General features: G+C 38.6%; 2 protein-coding genes across 2 annotated transcripts in view; one reads left to right on the top strand and one right to left on the bottom strand.

Annotated features, from left to right (window-relative positions):
• Positions 1 to 6554, top strand: part of CNOT7 (CCR4-NOT transcription complex subunit 7) — a 23312-nt gene extending 16758 nt beyond the window's left edge. Inside the window, exons 6-7 of the mRNA XM_063402032.1 lie at positions 1317 to 1427; positions 4847 to 6554. Coding sequence (XP_063258102.1) covers positions 1317 to 1427; positions 4847 to 4975 — 240 coding nt within the window. The 3' untranslated portion in view covers positions 4976 to 6554. The remainder of the gene's footprint in view (positions 1 to 1316; positions 1428 to 4846) is intronic.
• Positions 5022 to 14732, bottom strand: part of ZDHHC2 (zinc finger DHHC-type palmitoyltransferase 2) — a 57598-nt gene continuing 47887 nt past the window's right edge. Inside the window, exon 13 of the mRNA XM_063402031.1 lies at positions 5022 to 14732. The gene's annotated coding sequence lies outside the window, so the exon portion shown is untranslated.

Raw genomic sequence — 14732 nt, 5'->3', positions numbered from 1 at the left:
GATTTGGACATGAGCTAGATAGTATAGAATAAGAAATGGTTCCAGCCAGGACAGGGTGAAATTTTGCAGTAGCCAGCATGGGGCATGGCTAAGGACATGGAAGTTATTCTGTGACACCTCATATCATTTTCTGTGTTGGTAGAAGGGCTCGCTTCTGGGTCAGGGTAGTGTGATGGAGGGAGTGATCGGGTGTTGTCAGGTATTGTTTTTCTGCTGCTCAAGAGATACTAAAACTAGCAATAGCAGTATCGGGTTTCCATGTTTCTAGGTGTCATTTGGGAGTTGTATTATTGAAACTTACATCTTTTTAAACAAAAACCTAGGCCCAAATATGTTGCCGTAAGATTCACAGGAATTTTCATAATGTTTGATCTGATTTTGGGTTTGGACTCCTTTATAGCTCCATGAGTTTTAATTTTGACTATTATGCTTTTGCCTCTTACTCCTTCACTTCCTGTACTTGAAACAGGTTAAGAGTGCATGGGAAGGTGAACTCCAGGCATTCTTTATTTAAAAGCATTGCCTCTGTGCAACATTTTTGCCTTTCAATGCTTATGGCAGTGCTAAAAATTCTGTCTTTTTTTTTTTTTTTCCCTTTTTAATCTTTCTAGATCTTTAAGAATGTGCATGTGCTTCAGTCTTGCCAGTAGCTTTATAGCTTTAATTTTAAAAAGAGTCTTTGTAGACTTGTTTGCTCACAGCATTAAAAGACTGTGGTTGCGGTATTACATGTCTGTCCTTCAGCTGATCAGTGTTTTCTGTGTAAAACCAAACCAGATTTGGACAGCTTTGCTGTCGCATTTAGAAGCTGTTACTGTTTCGGAGAGGACACCAAAATGATGTTTATTTAGTCACTTTGCAGTTAAGGGGATAACTTTCCACATAAAATTATTGAGAAGAAAACTTCCTTCAAAATTGGAGAAGTTTTTCTTTTAAATAAGACAGATTTGCAGCTTTGGTATGTTCTCTACAGCCTTGTAAACCATCATCATGTTCATTGCATGAACAGTCATCTTGAAGGAATTGTTAAGTAGTGGCATCTGGTTACTGGAGAAGCTGGAACATAAGGAGTACTAGTTTTGTTGGTTGCAAATACTGCTTTGTTTAGTCAATACTGACAGAGACTATTAATACTGTTTTATACGGAAAGTTTGATTCTCCTGGTATGCATTTATCTAGTATAATGACTGTTTCAGCTACTGTGCTGATGTTAAAATATGCCTGAGGTTGTATAGCCTGTGTAACAGATTTTCCCAAATATAGCTGTTCCATGTTCTAATTTAACTTTTTTCAGCATTTAACAATTTTTTTTTCAGGGTGGATTACAAGAAGTGGCTGAGCAGTTAGAGCTGGAAAGGATAGGACCACAGCATCAGGCAGGATCCGATTCGTTACTCACAGGAATGGCCTTTTTCAAAATGAGAGAAGTAGGTGGACATACTGTTTTTATTTCCATTACAGTAATATGCTGTGATAGTCACATGGAATTGCTGCTTCTGATGAGTCTGTGGTATTTTAAAGAGGTCTCTGAAGGGCTTCAGGAGTCAATCCTTCCTTGACAAAAATGAGACCACCTGTATTTTTCCTTGAGTGTGAACCAGCCTTACTGATCCCTTGCTTTGTTGCTGTGAGTATTTCTTCACAGATCCAGCCTAGGCCTGACTTTTGGATTTTTTGTGAAGTTTTGTTTTGGGGTGTTTTTTCCTCACTTGTTTTGCAGGGTGGCCTTTTTTAGGTGGCTGCTGCAGTGATCTATGAACTGCTGAAGCCAGGCTCCTTTCTGGGCGACTGTACTCAAGCCAATGTTTTTTTTTTTTTTTTTTTTAGAGCTTTTGCTCAATGTAAGATCCAGCTGGTGTATACTGCTGCTTGTGGCAGGCTGAAAGGTGGGGAAGGAGTGTTAATGAACCACTTCTAGCTAAACTTTCAGGCTAGATGTATATTAAATAATGATTTCCAGGCTGCTTTGGAGAATTTCCATGCATTTAGTTTTCCTTGCCATTGAGTGAAACACAATTCAGCTAAGGTTCTAAAGGTCAGTTAATTCAAGATTTACAGTAAGAACAGGCAGGTCTTACAAGCTTCACAATTCCTTGCTATTTGTCTGCATACAACAGGAAAATATTAGGATATTTTGCATTAGCAGAACAATCAAATGTCAAACAGGCCTCTTCTGGAAAGCAGTTGCACTGAACAAATGCCAGTGCATCAGAACATGGCATTCTTCCAGCAATTCAATGTCATTTACCATGTCAAAACAGATGGCAATATCAAACCTCATCATTTAATCATGTTAAGTACTACATGCTGAAGTCTGCCTTCTGGAGTCCAGCCTCTTGTATGGAGGAGAAAATGACCAGAGATTGTGACAAATATTAGTGACACAGCAACTGAAGAACGAAGAGTGATGGTTTAAGCTGGTTTGCTCATCATAGCACTCTGCTCTGCCTCTGCTGCAACTGTTGCAGTTGTCAGGCAGGTCATGGGCTACAAGTGCAATAAAAAGGATTATGTTTGGTAATATATAATCCATACGATGTGGTATGAGCTGAGCCCAGCGCAGCTACCTGCCCACTATTGTTGAACTTCCACTCTTGAATTGGAAGCAAAATGCAAAACAAAGAAAGGGAAGCATATGGTAATCCTGCTTAAGATACAGCCTTTCAAGTTAGTTTTCTAGAGTAAAGGTTCAAACCTGTGATAGTTTCTTTAATGAGATGCAGTTTGTGTTAGGTGACAAACTAGCTGGTTGAATTTACCTACTTTTACCAGAAGCAGAAATCTCTGAGGGTTTTTTAGTGCAACACACTTGCTTAATTAAGCCAACAGACATGGACTGATAATGAATTTTTTCCCCTGTACTTATAAATACTCTTTGCAAATACAGCATTTCTAAATGAGAACACAGTAGTAAGCAGAGAGAAATACATTTAATGTAGGTTTTTAAAGCTTTCCAGCAAAGTTCAATGTTTAAAAATGTATTTCTGTGTAAAAAGACTTCACAGTGCTATTTAAGGCACAGAATTTTGTTAATAATTGCTGTGAAAGAGATGCAGTTTGCTTGCTGGGTCTTGGAGTACCAGCCAAAAAAGTTAGTGATCCTTTTCTTTCCATCAGGAATACCTAAATAAGGATACAACAAGAGTAATTTTGCACTTTTCCTACCTGTTTTATTTCATTAGGAACTGCTGGGGGCTGTAAAATTTTTAAATAAAGTCTCTGATTCCTACCATACAGAACTTTCCATCCTGACTGTGCTGCTAAAAGTAAAGCTTGAAGGGAGAAGTTTTGAGCTGTTTATATGCAGCTCCATGTTTAGATTGTGTATTGCAACAACAGAAGTTCCTGCATGCTTCTGCTTGTCTTAGATTTCTGATATTGATGATGACTCAAAATGTGAACCACTGGGGTGTCCAGGATTACTGTGAAGGTTTTAGGATAAAAAATGTTTGTGTCTGCATGTGTCTTCTTATTTTTGCAAGATAATTTGTGATATTGTGCTTGAAAACTGAAGTCTGAAAAGGAGAGTATCAGAATATCATTTATTTTGTCTTCCACTGAAAGGTTCCATTTGCAATTCAGACTTGTATAAATACAGTCTTGGTACAAAATTTTGCTGTTCCTCATTAAATGAAGTCCCTCTCTATGAGGAACTGAAAATCCATCTTTCTGCATTTCTCTAAACTCTATAATGGTGTCCTTTCCTGGCTTAGGGCAAATTTTGGGAGGAAACCTCTGAATGAGGTCTCTCTAGAAAAGAAAATTCAAGCACCCTCTCCCCCAGCTGGTTCAGAAAAGGTTTCCTTGGAGTAAAGTGGAAAAACCTGTTTATTTAACAAGCAAAGTATTCACAAGCATTAAAAAAAATAAACAATAAAACCTCTCATTGTTTTGAAGAGATGGCAAATTCAGGAAGCCCTTTTTGTGGGATGTAGCTTGACTCGCTCAGTCTCTTATGAGTCCTTCTTGCACTGGAAAATGTCACATCCTGGGCCACAGGTGTGAGCTCCTGGTGTTTTTCTGGGGATTCAGTCCAGAGCAGGGTGACCAGGTCCAAGAAAAAGAAAAACAGTATGGGGAGCTTCTCTGCCTCAGCTAGCTAAAAAAATCCTAACTAGAAGCAAAGGAGAGCTCTCTCCATCATGTCTGTGCTGCAGACAGCGCTGTCTGTGCTGAAGAGAAAAAACTGCGGGGAGCAAGTGCAGTTTCTGCAAACAAACTGCACACTGCTTCTTTCTGCCCTGTGCTCCTGGAACCAGTCTTAAAGGTGTTGAACTTAATATCCAGCATAAACAGAACAGACTGCTGGGGATACAAGCATCGTAAAGTCACCCCAGGACAAGTAGGTTTTGTGCTCATCCTCCCCACCCCTAAACCTATATAATATATATATATATAATATAAATCAGGACATCTCTATTCCAAGACAGTGTATGGTGAAAACTCCACACTGAGGAGAGGTAAGGGAACAGGCACTGATGATGGATGCTAAGCATATGCCTGTTTTAAGAAGCACCACAGAAATCAGATGGAGAAATATCTTTGTTGCTCTTGCAGATAAGTGAATGATGACTAATAATATGAAATTGTGAAAACATTGCATTTGCCATTTAATTGGGAGAGGTGCACAGGAAGACTGTATTTCTGACAGATTTAAATAATTGTGTCATTGTGTCATTGTGATAATGTGTTGAGATTAAGTGTTTTATACTAATTATATCATCCTTTGCACCTTGGGATTTGATACCTTATTTAAAAATAAATTAATTTTTAAGCATTGCTACAGTTCCGTTGAAACTGAACCTTTTCTTTTGCAGTAATTCATGTCTCCCTTTTAACTTTTTAGATGTTCTTTGAAGATCACATTGACGATGCCAAATATTGTGGCCACTTATACGGTCTTGGTTCAGGGTCATCTTACGTACAAAATGGCACAGGAAATGCTTATGAGGAAGAAACCAACAAACAGTCATGACATGAAATGAAAGGCCGTCTTTTTGACCTCCACATGCTTGTATATAGGTTTTATCTCTGGTTGAACCCCTTGGACAATTAAGGCTTTTTTCCCCCCTTTCTCAGCACACTTTCTTTTCTGCCTTTCTATGTACTAAACTTGACTGTTCCTATCACAGATTTTGATCTTAATATTGATACGTAAAATTTTCTGGGTTACATTTTGGCCTCTTAACAAGCCCATTTGTAAAGAAGCATGTATAGGATCAGTGTGGCAGAGAGAAGGGGAAAGTTGAATGATAATGAATATTCTGGTAAACTTGCCTACATTGTTCTTCCAGTTTTTTGTCTTTCCCTTCCCTTCTCTAAATTAATTGGCTCTGATTATAACTAACTTCCCCCTTCATGTCTGTTCTTTCCAGTATGCAGGCATTTTAGCTATTCAAGATTGTGGACCATCAAATTTGCACTTTAGAGAGCGATTCTGACTCAGATCCTCTGTTTTATTTGAAGTTTGTTTTGGTTTTTTCTTTTGCCCTCAGCTAGAAAACAATCATCTGCCAAGTTCAGCAGCTTCAGGCTGTATTTCCTTGGTATCTCAGCCCACACAATGGGACTTATTTGCTGCATAATCTGTTTGTTCAAGCAAAACAAACTACTGAAATCATAGTAATTGCTCTTACTTTACTAGTGTTTGGTCATCTTCCAACATACCCTGCACATGCCAACTGCTGGTTGGCCTGCTGCTTTAAAACCACTCTGTGATGGGGAAAAGAGGCTTGAAAAAACAGCTTTACACACTTCAGGAAAAGAACAGCTATGACTTTAGCCTTTTTGCCATTAAGCTGAGAGTTGAAGGATAATGGAAAAGTAGGAGTCTTGTAATGGCACATTTCCCTTGATTAACCTTGTGGCTTTTATCTTAGCAATGTACACCTCAGATATTTTTTATGAAGTCATATTTATTATGTACTTGATTTCATGATTTTTGTAAAGTCAGTTTAGTTGAAGGTAAACCCCAAAGATCTGAAAAAATATTATTTAATTGAATTATTGAATTAGAAGAACAATTAAATCATGCTTTTTTTGTAGTTGTTACAAAGACAGATGTTACGGATATTTGTTGTAATACGACAAAATATAAATAACTTCCAGCTAAATAAAGTTACCTGAGGAGTGTAATGCTAGTTTATTTTTGAGTATATCTTACAATATATTTTAGATATACTGTTTTCAAGGACCCTAAAATATGTTCTTAACTCTGCATAGCATGTATACAGAGCAGTTGTGCAGGAAGGATTTTTGGTATTGAATAGCTAAATACTAGCCTGGAATGATGGAATGCGTGACATTGTGTGTCTGTGCGTGTGCGCGTACGTGTGTTTGACACGGAAATCAATGGCAGAAAAACCTCCAAATGTTCACCAATTATTCTGTTTTATCTTGTACTTAAAAGCAAAAAAATCAAACACCTTTTTCTCATTGAATTATGATGATGTAACTGGGCGGTCCTTTTTAAACAAGTAATTTGCATAAGAGAGAGTATTTGTTTTTAAAGCTTTTGTAAATAAAGGCCTAAGAAATGTTTTCTTACATAACAACAGACTGGTGGTTTTGTTGCAAAATTTTTCCTGGAATGTGTTTATTTAGTCAGTTCAGCTGTTTTGTTAGGCATAATAGTTTTTCTCTGCATGCTGATACAGAGGTATCTAACTCGCTGCTCCCTGACTGATTTCACATTCAGAGCAATGTTCATAGGTTTCCAGTCATTTAATTCTTACTGTCCTGAGTTGGAAGACGGGTGATTGCAATTTACTTCTGAGGCATCCTAATCCCATTAGCACTTTTATACCATTAGGTCTTAGATGATGGTGACTTGTTTTAACTTCAGTTGTCTTTGGTTTTAAGACAGTGATAGTGAAAGCGGGATGAATTCTTACTGTGGCCTCCAGGGAAAGTTTGCATAGACATAGAATGAAGAACTCCTGAAGTTTGATGCATTTGCTTTAAAGTAGTAGCTTTGCCTAAAGCATATGGATACAACTATCTGGTTAACTTGAGCAGAATGACTCTTTGAAGGACTTTAATGGGTTTTTGTTTTGAAGTAGGTTTTTAATGGAGGATCAAAGGAAGTTTTTAGAGCCTTCTGAGTGTGTGCCTACAGTAAAAGTTCTAGTGCCGATGGGGATGTGCTTTTGAAGTGACTGCTCAGCATCCCATATGCTGTGCTGTGCTTTTCTTTGCTTCCTGTCATAGAATCATAGAATGGTTTGGGTTGAAAGGAACCTTAAAGATTATCTAGTTCCAACCCCCCTGCTGTGGAGAAGGACACCTTCCACTAGACCAGTATTTCACTTCAAAGAATTCTACTCTTGAGTTTTCTTCCAGTAACAAAAGTATTTCTCAAAAGCCACTGGTCAGCATGAAACAGGTTATGCTTTATTCTGTGAGAGAACTCTTGGTCTGATCACTGTGATCTGTCTGTTGAGAGTTGATTGCAGCTGGGGAGACATCTGTGCATCATTTATTTCCTTGGCAAAATTAGCTTTCGTTTCCATTAAGGAGTGATTTAAATTGTGAATTGTAGAGATTATGAAAAAAGTATTTCTTATGTGTAGGACCATTACATGTAAACTTCAGAGCCTGAAATCTGTTTCCAAAGTGGCCAGCTTTAATTGTTTTTGCAAAAATTAATGTGCAGGCAGAGTTCCAGCTGTCTAGACGTCCACCTTTTTGTTCAGAGACAAGAATTCTCTTTCTAGGCCTTTGCTTTTCCCAATCCATTTAAAATACACTGTTGTTGAGTAGGTTTGTTGGAAGAAATGCAGTATCAAAACCTGTTATATTTGATCTTTCTATTTTTAATCCATTTGTATTTTTGGCTTCTGGAGTCAGATGAGTGTTCCAGGAACCTTATGTTATCTGTCACTATTTTTTTTAAATATATATAATTTTTATTTTAAGCATTTAGTTCCTTTTCTCATTGAAACTGGGCAAGAAGCATCCTTGAGGTGGAGGAAAATAGGTCTGGAACACATTCAGAGTATTTAAGGCTTTCTCCCACATGAATTTACTCACGACCTATAAACTCCGACATCTGATAAGTTTCAGATAACTCTGATAAGTTTCTCTTACCTTATCTGACTGATTCCTCCACGCTCAACAATGGTTCATTCCCTTACTCTGAAAATCTGTGAAAAGTAGCAGGAAGCCTGAGCAAGGTGCTTCCGATTTAACTCAGAACACAGAAAGGTGGAAGCAGGACATGTGACATTGTCAGAAGTATGGATGAAGGAGTTGGTTTAAGAAAAGCAAAGTCTGTATGAAGTTGATTCTGGTGAGGGACAAGAAAAGCTTGTACAGGGACAGCAAGAGCAATGTGACACTACTGCTAAATGGGGGCGGGAGACTAACTTGTAAAGGACATGCAAAAGGCCAAGCTACTCCATGCCTCCTTCGCTTTGGTTTTTACTCTTAGGACCTGCCTTTAGGCATCCCAAGTCCCTGAGATGCCTAGCAAAGGCTGGAATAAGGAAGACTTGTCCTTGGTGGAGGAAGATCAGATTAGGAATGTAAAAACAAACTGGACATAAGGAAGTTCTGTTTAAACTCCCAATTAGTTTTTCAACCTTGAATTAACTAATAAGTCACTTAAACCAATATGCACTGAAACAAAACACTTCTATACTGAAGCAGTTTTTAAAACTTCCCTGGAAGTTTAATATTCACGTGTCAATGGATTTAGGGTGGTGTGGGTTCATTGCAGTTTATTACCCTGTAAAATAATTAAGTGAAATTTTAAATAAAACAGCCTTCTCAAGATTTTTATTTTACACCACCCTGTCAATGATGGCAAAGACAGCCAAAAGACTCCAGCAGAATTGTGGGTATTTGTGTAAGTACTTTAAATTGTTGAGTTGGAACAAAATCTCAGAAAGAATAAATCCTGATTTTTACATGGAGTAAAATCACTTATCTCTGTGTACTTTTCTATACATACCATGAAGTTATTTTCCTGGTATATCTGATATTTAGTGCACCTTGATTGGTTCAAAGGGAATTGTTTTATTTCCCTCATCCATGAGGTGTTTATTTCCCTCTTGCACTACCCTCACACAGGTAGTGAAATAAGGATGATTCTCCTGCATTATTTTAGCACTCTTGGGTTGGGAATAAATCTGCCTATTCATGCCAACTGTGAAGATCTGATTACTGCAGAGGCTGGTGTTGTCTGTCCTTCTGCCAACACAGATGAGATGTTATTTCCTGCCTCTGTTGAAGTTGGAGAATTGTTTTGCCCAGGAGTGCTCTTTCCCGTGCTCCTAAGACACCTGCCTCAGTTAACTGTGTTGGATAATGTGAGGGAGAAGTGGAAAAAGTGGAAGGGATGCCTTTTCCCTTCTCTGTGTATCAGGTAGAAGTTGGCAGCAGATGAACTTTTTAAGCTGCGTTACAGAAAACGTGCTTTATCTTTTGTAGGAGAGCGAAGCAGAGCTGGGGTTGCACTGGCAATACCCTTTCTTTACTTCTCATCATATAATAGCTGAGCTTGTTAAGCTCCTTGTTTCCTTCATTCTTGTCCCTCTGCATGCTCTGGGGAGTAGCTGTAGTATCTATGATAGTGTTTTATATGATTTTTACTGCTGATTTTTACTATTGTATCTATTTGAAATACTGGCCAGTTAAATCTCTTGATGTGATGGAGAAAACTGGAAACAAGTTCCTGTTGTTCAGGCTGTAACAATGTGTGTTGTCTATTTTTGCCTTTATAACAGGAGCTCTTTCTTAAGTGAACTAAGAATTATCCTATTTTCAGATTTTAAAAAAAAGTGACTTCATAAAGTGATGACTGTCAGGAAGTGTTGGGTTTGTTCCAGTTATGCCAATCAGTTAAACTGTGAGCATGCAGAGGGGGAGAAAGGGGAGATGGCTCACAGCACATTCTTCCAACTGCTGCACTCAAACTATTGGGACCATCTGCTTGAGATTACACTGATCTAGGATGGAGGATACTGGATTTCAGGATGACTGAGTTACTGTATTTCAGGGATGAGTGACAGCTTGGAGAAATGGAGGAATTACCTATCTAAATGAACTTTGGGAGGGAGAATAATAAAGAGAATGTAAGTAGTGATTGTACATTTCACATTAGTCACTTCTAATCTGGACTTCTAGGGAAGGGAAGGAGAAGAGAGAAAGGTGATAAATTTAAAGAAGGAACAATTGAAAAACTGCTGAGGGAACATGGCAAGGCTTTCTTTAGGTTATGTGAGATGTCACTTGCTCAAAATTTCATCACAGAATGCTGCTGCTTTTCCCTTCCTACTACAAGGTCACAGATAAGCAGGTGATAGATTCAAGTGAAGTAGCAACAGCCATCCCAACACCCCACCCCCACTGCATAGCAGCACATTGTTTTTTTTATCTTGTTTTGGATGAGAATGTTTGTGTACGGTTCAATACCAATATTTTTGGAAGGGTTTTAAAAACAGGATGAGCTTGGATCATATACTGCAGGTTATGTCTGAAGTGGAAGAGGTAAAAGCTGCTTTCATCTTTATGTAACTGTTCCTGCAGTTCTAGAGGTCCCTGAGCCAACAGTCCCACTCCTCTCTGCACAGAAGGTGGATCCAGCACTTTCCTAAGGAAGACTGTTAGGAAAGAGGGGAAAGTCAGGCAGCTCTGAAGAATCTGGCCTGGCAGGGAGTGGAGAACCCTCATGAAGCAAAGCTGCTGTGGGTTACAATCCTGGTTAGTAGCTATCTTTCTTGTACCTTATCACTTCTATAAAGTATAGGGGGTTTAGGACACCCCCTTCCTTCCCCCACACCCTTTTTTGGGGACAAAATCCCACCTTTTTGACCATCAACAGTACTCAAAGGAGTACTCTGTCTGGTCTGCCAGCATAAAGGCATGGAGTGTTTCACCCATGAATGATAAAAGAACTGGTTCCTTCTCAACCTCTTTCAGTGTCAGTGCGTTGTGAGGTGAAGCTTGGAGATGGGGAAATACACCTATGGAAGTCCAAGACTCCTGGTGAAGGGGTGAGGGGGAACATTTACAGCAACTATGTTGTTAGTGAGGCCCTAGCAGAGATGAGGTTCTGCTGTTCAGCTACACCATCAGTAAAACTGATAGCAGTGTGTCAATGACTACTACGTACATGGCATGCTGAACATGAAGCATTTATTTATGTGAGCAATGCATTAACAAGTGGTAAAGTTATACACTAAATTTATGTAGGAATATATTTCCCCCCACCCCTCCACACACCAGTCAACCGAACCAGAGGAAGAATTCTCAGTCCAAATCATGATGAAAACCAGCTACAGCATTCCACACACTGAAACAAACTTGTTTCTTTTCTGGAGTGTCCCCCACAAGAGATACTCAAGAACTATCTGTATTTCACACTGTGCCATGTGCTCTAGGATGATCCTGCTTGAGCAGGGACCAGAAAACCCCAGTGGTGGTCCCTTCCAACTTAGCACTCGGTGATTTTGTGTTTCATTCATTACCTGCCTAGCCACAGTCTACTAAAGAACTTTCAGTCTGTAATCTAAATTGGACAGTGTTTTTTCTCTCCAGTTAAAGAATTAAAGTGCATAACAGCAGCTGTATCTTAACTGCTCACAAAGATTGTGTTCCATTTTCTTAACAAAAATAGTTCTCTGTAAAGACTTTGAGTACTCTATCACCAGTACATCTACTGATATAGAGTATGTGTGGACTACTTCTGGTGCAGACGTTTTGGATTTGTTCTAACCTACAAATAAAATTTTTACACACGTAGGGAGCTGTGGTCCATATGACTGTTTACATATATACAAAATAAATTTAACTCTGTTGTCATTTGGGACTCAGGCCCATCTGAGGAATCTGCAGAACTCATCCAGTTTCCACTAAAGCTTGAAATGCAATCATACCTCTAGACAAGTATCAGGAATATTATTTTCTTTTAGCAAAAAAGTAGATTAGTAACTGTACAGTAGGTAAAAAGCACTCCTTAAAAAAAATACAGAAGTTACACGAAAGGCTGTAGTAAAGTGCCTAGCAAGAATATAAAGGACAGGAGAATCAGTGTAGGCAGACAAACAACATTGCATCCTTGCTACCCTGACTTCTTCACAAATTCTCCAGCATGCATTGAAACACTGACAATGGTCATGTCAAAAAGAGAATTTACACTTTGTTATAGAAAGAGAGTTTAAAGCCAAGAATAAAGTCATATCATCCAAAAATATATTTTGGAGCATGATTAGCTTGATTAGCTTGATTTTGTCCATACTCTACACAATGAGAACTGCCAGGAATCCTCAAAGCCTGCTGCCAGTGCTCTTCATGGAGCACACAGCTCTTGCCCATCCAGAGAGCAGATGTAGCTACAGCCCTCTGGCTCAGATCTGCTCACTGTTTACTCTGAGCTACCATCCTTTCTTTCCCTTTCTCCTCCCTTCATCAGTGTCCCTTTCCCATGCCTCCATCAGTTTTCTGTGAGGGGGACAGCCTCTGGCTGCAATTAAGCTGCAGATTATTTAGAGGTATTGTGCTTTCCAAGTGTGACTTCTGAGACACGGAGAAGCCAGGCATTTCTTGATCCCTTATCCCTGTCCTTTCTCTACATTGATTCCCTAGCCTTACTGAGACAGAGCCCTGGACACAGAGAGACTGACATCTGTACTAGAGAGATCCATTTCCATGATGTGTTTTGCTGGGGAAGAAATCTTTTGTCTTTACATAAAAATACGGTGCAAGATACACTGAATCTGAATTTCACCTTTCTACTCAGTATTTTTAAATGCATGCTCCATGACAAACCACCCTGTGACTAACTGCATAAAAAACAAGACTCTACAGATAGAGAACCTGAAGTGTTAAAAAATATATTTTCCCTTTCCCCCTTTATCCCTTGACAAGTTTGCCTTTAAACAAACATGAATATGAGGTAAGCTGACAGAACAACACTGAATAAAGAGCTGCAAAAAATCTTTTGGTAACTAGATCTCTGCAGGCATCATGTAAACTGTATGCTACCTTCATGCTAGTTTAAAAAAGGTGTTCTATATCAAGGGATCCACACTCTGGCACTTCTGGCAATAAACAGATGTTTTCAGGCTGGTAAAATTTTTAGATAAAAAAAATAAGTAAAATAAATACATTTTCCCTCACTGGAGAAAAAACCTCCCACATTTTGCTACACCAGCTATCACTTAAGTTGCAAACCCAAGAAAGACAAATTTTGAAGTTACCTGCTGGTAGAAGAGTTGATAGTATCTTTTGCTTTCAGAATTAATATTAAGTCCTGCTGCCAGTTTCCTAAACAAATGACTGGCATCTCTGCAGTGTGAACTAACCTGCTAAGTAACTCAGGTTTGATAATAGCAGCACTTCCCTGTTTCAGCTGAACTCAGCATAGTCTTAGAGATTTTCACCTTTCTTTTTTGACTTTTCTTTTTATCTAGCCCCCTAGAAAGCCTAAGTTCCTCCTGAAGTTGTTTTCAGAATAGAAATTTGCATTTAAATGTAAACACTGATACCATAAATGTAGTCTATACAAAAGGCACAAGACAATTAGATTTGAGTTGCTGAAACTTCCTTGACTTTGAAAGCCAAAAATGCCTCTTTTATTCTGGTCAGTAAACTCTGATCCTAAGAAAGCTGCTGGCTCCTAACCTAATTGAATGGGGTTTCCTCTGTGCAGCAGCTTGGCTTTTTGGTATTGCAATCAAAAGTCCATTGTCCTGTAAATGCAAATATCACAAGTTATAACAGTAAGTCTTTTTGACTGTACATGGTATTCATTAAGTTATGCAGTAAGAAAGGCAGTGTCTTGAAGAAAAAGTGAAAAAAGAAATCTGAAACAAATATTAATAGGAAATTAGGAGCTTGAAAGACAGTGGCCCTCAGTAACTAGCACAGGTTGGTAAAAAGCCTTTTGGATCAAAGTTCAGGGCCAACATTTGCTTCCCAAAGGGGTAAAAGCTCCAAATGGGACAATGCCATCCCATTTCATAGGACTATTCGGTGAAGCTTCCATCAAAATCCCCAGCTAGCCAGTTTCATTCACATATCTGAACACAGGCTTTTTATCACATCACGGAGCAGTGGCCCACTGTAGCATTCAATTAACCAAAGGACTTTTTCTCCTCTCAACAACTTTTCAAACTATTGGTAGTGCAGATCTGAAGGAAAACAGAGGTTTTACAATAATGTTTTCCAAAAAATGTTCCAAAAATAGTCAGACACTTCATTTAGGTCTTCAAAAATTGGTTATCAAGGGCTCAAAAGAAAATACAGTTCACCAAGCCACTAAACTATTTCTAATCAACACTGGCTGTTCTCACAATTCATAAAACCAGTAGTGCAAAAGTTTGATTTTAAAGTCAACTACTTAAAACAATTTGAATTAAAAGGTAGATTTTCAAAACCAACCCAAGAACATGAACTGATAAGTAAGGAGGTCACATTTTTCTTGTGCTGAATATCAAAGTAAAACCAGCCATTGAATTTGTACAATTGTAAACACAGACACTTCATTTTTTCTGCTTTCTAGTACTCAATCATCCTTCACCATTCAAACCCAGTAATTTTAAGTTGAAGCATCCTTTATATGGTTCAGAAGTAGTATGTTTAGTTTCGTGTTTCAAGCAGTGACATGGAGACAGCTAATCATCTGTCAGTTTGTTTTCTGAGCACATCCACAGAGAAGCAGACAGGAGCAGCTGGCCAACAGGGCTGATATTTGGAAATCTTCCTTCCAACAACAGCTTGTTTTTAAA

The sequence above is a fragment of the Prinia subflava genome, chromosome 7 (assembly GCF_021018805.1).
Source record: "Prinia subflava isolate CZ2003 ecotype Zambia chromosome 7, Cam_Psub_1.2, whole genome shotgun sequence".
Classification (NCBI taxonomy): Eukaryota; Metazoa; Chordata; class Aves; order Passeriformes; family Cisticolidae; genus Prinia; species Prinia subflava.
The sequence above is the reverse complement of the archived record's forward strand: the minus strand, read 5'-3'. Positions and strand labels throughout refer to the sequence as shown.